At 40.7% G+C, this 7873-nt stretch overlaps 1 protein-coding gene across 3 annotated transcripts in view; it reads left to right on the top strand.

Annotated features, from left to right (window-relative positions):
• Nucleotides 1-2497: 2497 nt before the first annotated feature.
• rgs17 (regulator of G protein signaling 17) overlaps nucleotides 2498-7873 on the top strand; it is a 22710-nt gene continuing 17334 nt past the window's right edge. Inside the window, exons 1-2 of one of the 3 annotated variants that reach the window (XM_034897600.1) lie at nucleotides 2498-2684; nucleotides 6187-6555. In XM_034897600.1, coding sequence (XP_034753491.1) covers nucleotides 6553-6555 — 3 coding nt within the window. In that variant the 5' untranslated portion in view covers nucleotides 2498-2684; nucleotides 6187-6552. The remainder of the gene's footprint in view (nucleotides 2685-6186; nucleotides 6556-7873) is intronic. The other 2 variants (XM_034897601.1, XM_034897602.1) reach the window with 2 other exon arrangements.

Genomic DNA, 7873 nt, shown 5'->3' with positions numbered 1-7873 from the left:
TGACTCAATAAATCACCAAAACACAAGGACCACAGGGTGAAAGATAACGCCACAGACACAATCTTGGAGCAGAGATGGTATTATGGTCTGTGTGATTGAAGGAACACACAGCAGTGCAGCTCTAGGGACATCAATGTCAGTCAGTTGGTTAATCTTCCGCTTTACTTCAGCCTGAAATGTTTCAACAACAATGGGAAGCACTGTGGCTCAGTGATTCCCACTTCTGCCTCACAGCAAGATGGCACTGCAAAGTTCGATCACTGTTCCAGGCAGGGCCTGTCTGTGTGGAGTTTGCATGTTCTCCCCGTGTTTGCATGGGTTCCCACCGGGTGCTCCGGGTGCTCCGGGTGCATAAAGACATGCGTGCTGGGTAACTAGAACTAGAGTTGAAAATTAGCCGACTGGCTAACACTGGCACATTTGAAGAAAAGTTCATTAATGTGCATTGTTCTAATAAAATAAATAAATCTTAACTGTTGAATGGATTGCCACGCTTCCAAAGCTGTCTGCCCCCTCAATATTATTTCCTTCTTTTTGTCTCTTCAACAAACACCCACATATACAGTACATCCACAATAACAAAGTCCCTTACAATCACACAGATGCTTGCACACCCATTATTTTTTATAAACAAAATCTTTATATAATACACAAGCACAGTATTTGAATTCACATGCATGGAAGTGTTTGTACTTAAATACTTTTCCCTTAGACAGACATGCAGTTGCATTGTTTTCTTAGATGTTTTCTTCTCTCCCAGAGAACTCGTTGCTTCATGTTTGACAGCCATGATGAAGCTGAGTAATGCTTTTGTTGCTATTGACCTTTTCACATGCAAATCAGTGCAGCACTCTAAACAGGAGTTGATCCAAGCCACTTCAGATCCCCATTAATGAGCCAACATGGTCAGGGAACAGACACATGTTCCATCTTGGCTTCCCTCTCCTCCTTTTCATCATTGTCCCTCTTTAGAGTCCTGGTTCATCAGATGCATAAAGATGGAGGACTTATAGATATTTGATACATGAAATACACTCGTTCCAGTATTATTTCCATGCAGTGCTTACTTTAGTCAATTTGTGACTTTTTAAACATTTCTGTATCTGAAATGCTTTTAAAATGAAAAAAAAACAGGAGATTGCCGTTTTTATACACCCAAGAAAAAAAGCGTTATGTGTCAGATGGATTCTCTTATTGTCACTGCAGCTGTAATAATGTTCTTGTTCAAGTGAACTGCATGCATTAAGATTAGTCACTGCTGCATTAGAACAGGTGTGTGTGTGCGTGTGTGTGTGTGTGTGTGGGTGTGTGTGTGTGTGTGCGCGCGCATTTGCAGATTCAGATTCAGATAACTTTATTAGTCCCTAAGGGGCAATTCAATTTCTTAGAATAGGTGTGTGTGTGTGTGTGTGTGTGTGAGAGAGAGAGACAGAGAAAGAGAGAGAGAGAGAGAGAGAGAGAGAGAGAGAGAGAGAGAGCAGAGTTTTGGTGCCCCCCTGTGTTAACGGTAGGAAAATAGTTTGAATAATCATCACTACAAATAAGGCTCACTGGTGGAAACTCTCACGCTGTAGATGCCCATGTGTGAAACACTTTCAAAATTAACAAAAAACTGAGATACTACAACTCAAATGTTCTCAGCAATAATGATTTATTCTTAAAAATGTGACTTCAACTGTATAAGCTACAGAAAAGTAAGAGTCTGGAATATGGTCTGGTTCACCTTGTGAAAACAGATTAATGAACAAAGTAGAGAACTGATGTATGGAGTCACAACTTAGATTAGCAATCATTTGCATGTCAGGAATTGGTAAAATGAGTTTCAAATATACATTTGGCTGCCTCAATTCTTGAGTATGAATTCCTGCAGCTATGAAAAACACATTTACAGGCATTGCTGCTTGACCTCAGATCAAAATCATGCAGATGATTTGGTTATGTCCACTAACTCGTAGATAACTACTACAAATGTCTACTGTATATAATGCATTATATGACCATTATAGTGCATGTTATACAACACCATACAATATGACAGGGTAATTATGAATGCACACTATAACAATATAGCCAACACAGAAGAAGATATGAAGAGAGAAATTATAAAATTAGACAAAGGTGACATACTAAAATGCTGTAAAAAATAAATAGAAGAAACATTACTGAAGTGACTATTGATACACTATTAATACACAAGGTTGTGTTTGTGAGTTTATAGAGGCTTTCTTTATAATTGGTTATTAACTGGTTTATAACCTGAGGATACATCCTCTTTATGAATAGTAGCCTTCTAATATCAACTGTGATTCTCTTTCTCTCAGACAGAACATATAGGTAAGGATTTGTGCCTCGGAAATGTAGGAACGCTTTACAATGAGTAGCTTGTGTTTTGCAGTTGTTGTGCAGCAGAAATGCGATGTGACCTGTGCATTATAAACCGTATGTGGAGCCTCAGCAGTGCATCTTCTCACCGACTGCAGCCACAGAGCGGCGGTGACAGCGCGCCTGCGCAGTGCATCCAGGGGCTCGGCGGCGTTCGGTGCTGAAGTGGGGCGGATGGCATAAAAACAGCGGCGATGGACATTACATTGCAGGATTCCCTTTTAAAATGTCGCTAAATAAGCATCGGGACATCGCGTGTTCACACCCATCACCCTAAGACACTGACAGCCCATCATAAAGAGGTAAGATGCTGATTATTCTGCGCTAATATTCCACACGGACTGGCTAGCTGACGCTAGCACGGCGCTAGCTGCTGCTCAGCTGCCACCTCCTCCTCTCGCTGGTGAGAGATAGCGGATCTCAGGCTGTCGGCTAAAGCTAGCAAGTACAAAGTGGGTGGCGTTTGATTTCTAAAAAATGTCGGTGCGACAGTCAGCACTGTGCAGGACACTCTCTAATCGCGTTGTCAGCCCGTGGTGTCAGCTGGGAGGGATCTCCTCTCCCGGCTGGTCGGAGCTGCAGCGGCTGGGCTCAGACACTGTCGGTCAGCTGCAGGAGAAACCATGCAAAACACCCAGTCCAGCAGCTAGCCAAACACAGCTAGTGCACAGAGGGAGAAAGCAGGGTCCAATGAGCCTGCCTACTTGTTATCTAGAGATATGCACAGGCCTTCAAACAGATGCAACAGATCCAGTGCTGCGACAGCTCACTCCATGCATCCACCTACTTAACTCTAAAGTTAATTTTGCCACTCCCGAGACTTATTTTAACCTTTTTATTCCTCTACTGATCTTGGAAAGAGCTCGTGTCGTGCACAGCTGAGAGAGCACCCACACTGCAGTTTCCCATGGGTGTGTTGTTGAGTCAGAGGAGGATGGCCCTGATGATGAAGGCCACAAACGCGTTGGTCTGACAATAAAGTTGTTGTTTTACTAGTGTAGCTGTGTTGTAGTTTTTGACCTCTTGAGTGAGAGAAGCTCTACTTTTTGTACTTTTTGCCATTACATCCTGAGAGACTATACTGATTCCTCTCATTCAGCATAATGACTCTTCAATCAGAGAGGTTTCACACAACACCAGCTGTCTTATCAACATATTTGAGATTTATGTCATATGTGCTTGTAAGGTGTAGATATAGAGCTCAACAGTCCCACCCGTCCTCCAAGAGTCCTTAGGTTCCGGAAGTAAATTTCCCATTCATTCCTGAATATATATTTTTTTTTACCAGAAACCTGTTTCCGGAATTCAAATTTATAAAAGGAAGTGCACTAGCATATTTTGAATTGCTTCAATAGATTATTTTGTATAATTAACACATATTGTATTAATAAAAGTAAATAAAAAGTGATTAAAAAAAAATGAATTGCCACCCTCTGCTCCTGGGGTCCCATCTTTGCCAGCTGTATGGCAGCGCACTTGATATGAGACTTGGATGACTTGTGGTCTTTTATTGTCTTTCTCTGAAGACTAGTTGGTTTGACAGTAAGTACAGTGCATGGACTGGTTGTCTCAGTAGGCTATAGGGTTGTGACGATCGTGATGCCACGCCGCCACGTTCTGCGCCTTGGCTTGGACACAGCGCTCTCGAGCAAAAGGAAATGTGTTATCGTGAAATGCTATCACACTTTCCTTTATCCCCTCATTGGATCAACTTTGTGGTTACTACTTTGCGCGTGCATCAATAAGTAAGTCTGATGACGATGTTATGTAGGATTTATTTACGTTAGCAACAGTAGGCTAATTAACAAGGGTGCTATTTATGTGTGAGCTAATATTGCACATTGGTTCATGTGAGTTATGTTTCTGTTTAGAATGTGTTATTCAGGGCAAATGTTACCCAGATTGTAGTTTAATCTCAGTAATGATGGTGTATTATACTGTCTATTTACAGAGGGCATTTGAATGTATGTCTGATCAACTGCCAATTTAAGGGACATCGCCCAACCTAGTAGGCTAACCATTTCCTTTTTTTTCCCTTCTCCACAAAGTACCTTTTCTTTTTCTTTACTTTGCCCTCAACAGTTGCCACTGCTGACTCGACGGCAGGCCTCTTATCACCGGGGATACGTTTCCACATTTTTAAAAACCAATGTCACGGACTAGCCAGTCACTGTGGCTGGTATACAAGGCAATTCCCCCGCCACTTTGAAAAAGTACCGGCCGTTGGCTGGTGTTGGATGCTAATTTCCTACCCAGCATATAACATATAATTTTGAGTGAAAAAGCAAACAGAAAATCAAAAAGAATTCAAAGGTACAAGACTGTGTGTATATTTTCATTATCGAGCGAAGGAACTACTCATCCTGTGAACCACTGCGGACCACTGAAGAAAGGAAGCTACCATTTGTTTAACTAACAGCTTATTCGGCTAACTCTTATTTTTATTTGTCGAGCTGAGACAGCATGTAATAACTTTAAAAGTATTTAAAAATAAATCCTGAAATTAACCGTAAAAATGTATAACAGCTGTTATGTCAGCTACAGCTTGCTTTTCCCAGTGTTTAGTTTGAGTTAACATTATTTTAGACTGAATCAAGCTGTTAGCTCAATTAGCAGTTAGCTAAACTAACGTTAGCTTTCTGGTGGAGAATAACGGCAGAAGCGTGGGAACAGATGGTGATTCATGCAGTGTCATAAATCCTCGGGCTAGCACTCATAGAGTCCGACTGCCCTCTGGCCGATTCAACAAGTCAAGTCGGCCAAAATGGATGACGATGGCTCATCCAACTGATGACGGCACAGACTCAACTGGTCTTAACTCGCTTTGGTACCGGGTGCTTTTCTCTATTTTGCTTTCCACTGCAGATAGTACCCTCCTCAGTGTAGGCAGGATAGTCAGGTGATTGCCCTAGCAACGCTGTGTGAAACTGCTGTGACAACATCTTCAACACAACACTCACTGGATCCTTTTATCAGCAATGATGTGTGCACTTTGTCAATTCTACGATGTAGTGTACGCCATAGTTTTGCAGGCTGCCATTTAAATAAAGAATTATCTGGTTTGAATGAATAAATAATTGCAGTCACCATTGATGGTAACTTGGCTATTTAAAAATGGCGGGTTTGTGCAGGATGTCTCCTGTCGCACTAGTGAAGGATAAGCGTGATTTATGCTTCTGCGTTAAGTCTACGCCGTAGCTATGTAGACACGGACCCTTAACTCTTAAATAAAAAATCTTAATATCTAAAATATCTTAGCTAAAAGCCAAATATATTTAGTTTTCAATTATGTAAAATAGAAAAGTGCAAAAAAGCATTTTGACAAGCAGGAAACACTGGAGAAATAACTTAACAATTAAGCGATGGCAAAAAGTTGTTGAAGATAATTTCTTTGTCGATTGATTGTCCAGCTAATCATTTACGCCCTCAAACGGTGTGGCTATTACATACTTCTTCCACCAGAGAACTGACAAGTTTATTTTTTACCTTTTTTTTTAAGTTCTGCCCAGTCTCAATTCTGATCACAAAACAAATTCTTATCAAAAGTTTTTAAGCTAAAAAATGAATATCAAGTGATAGAGCCAGTAGTAGATTATGCATGTGTGTATGTATGTGTTGAGTGATACAGTATGTAGTGTATTGAAAATTAGGTCATGCTCTTACTTCAGAATTTGCCATTATGCACTTTTGCTTTAACAGATATATTTCCGTTCTGTTGTCACCAAAGATAAATTACTGCACCTGTATTCTACTTATAAACTGATTCTATTGTGATTTTGACTGTTTGCCATATGTGTTTTTCAGATGCTGTACTTTCATTTCGCTGTACTCTCAAGTCCATAAATGACCCTTTCACCAACATCCAAGGAAGCCTAGGAGGCGACATTGAGGGAAATAAGGAAACAAAGAGAGGAAGTTGTTACATTTCACCTCAGTCCTCGTGTCCCTTTCTGTGTCCGTCGGTCAGTGATGGTGAGACCAGTAACCTCTCTTCCCTGTGCTGAAGAAAACCTCCTCTCCAGCGAGCCAAACAGCCGGTCTATTTGCCAACAAGACGCCCAGACAGTCCATCAGTCAGTCACTCCATCAACCAGCCTGCTATCCTCCAGCAACCTATTACCTCACACCATGACTGCTCTGTCTGGCCTGTTTTTAGGAACTCACTAATTCATGGTAAGTTTGACTTCTGTCCAGTATGATTGCAATGCTTTAGTGTTGAGACATTATGTCTCCAAGTTTACAATGTTGAAGTAATCATTAAATCTTTCTTGTCAAGATAAAGAAAAACGTTTGACAAAGACTTGGTTTATGTTTTCCTCAATAAGCTGTGAAGTGTCTCCAACATGCAGCTGAACCATCAAAGTAAAAATGTATGTGTTAATTTAAACATGATCAGTTTGTGATGTGTGGAGGTTCAAGGTTTCCGCAGAACAAACAACATTCCCATAGGGTTGTTATTCCAGCCCAGAGCACTCCCTATATAGCCCAACTTACTAGATCCTGTAAGAGGATAGTAGGCCTCCCCAAATCAGCTTTGCAACAAAGGGTGCCTATTTTTACAACCATGGGCCTTGTTAGGCCTATTTTAGGGGGGCTGAAGCTACCTCAAAATGTTCCTAAGCCCCCCCCCCCCCCCCCCCCCCCCCCCCCCAAATAATAATAAGAAAATAATAATTCAATTATTATTTTACAGTGCACTCTGTATCACTCAATACGTGGAATCAATCTTCCTTCACCGTCTGGTGAAGCAGCTTTCAGAATGCTGCAGACCGGTGTGTTGCAAACATAGACTTTTATTATACAGTCTGTAGTTGCAAGTATAGAATGTTAACACACAGTCTATGGTTGAAAGTAGCTGCAAGATTTATCTCGTCTCGTCGCAAATCTTTGGTCCGGACTTGTTACCGGACCATATACTGTAGGCCTATAATATACAGTCTATGTGCCGCACACACAGTGAGTGTTACAGAGTAAAAAAATTTTAATACATTAAGTTATCAATTACTTTTACTTGCTTCATTTTAGCTGCATTAACTTGAGGGAAGATAAAGGAATATTTAATTGGCTATAGATAAAAGTCTAGCTAGTGTAAATAAGTGAAGAACAAGAAATAGCTCTCCTAGTAAGGTATCCAAAGCCTCTATTCTCTATAGATAGATAGAGAGAGAGAGAGAGATGGCTTGAGGCCCGTAGTTGTCTACTGGGCTAAAAAAAAAAGTGGGGGGTGTTTTGTTTTCTTCTAACATGCATTTGTTGGCAGGTCTAGGCAACAAGGCATAGCCTAAACTAAATTATTTCATGATATTATATATGCCATATTCTGACTAACTTAACATTCTGAATTCATTTGCTGTAATAAATTAAACAGGTATGTTGATGGTGCCTAAATGTTGACTAGGCTATACAAGAGCATACATACATACATACAGTGGGTACGGAAAGTATTCAGACCCCTTTAAATTTTTCACTCTTTGTTTCATTGCAGCCATTT

Source organism: Etheostoma cragini, chromosome 17 (genome assembly GCF_013103735.1).
Source record: "Etheostoma cragini isolate CJK2018 chromosome 17, CSU_Ecrag_1.0, whole genome shotgun sequence".
Taxonomy (NCBI): Eukaryota; Metazoa; Chordata; class Actinopteri; order Perciformes; family Percidae; genus Etheostoma; species Etheostoma cragini.
The sequence above is the reverse complement of the archived record's forward strand: the minus strand, read 5'-3'. Positions and strand labels throughout refer to the sequence as shown.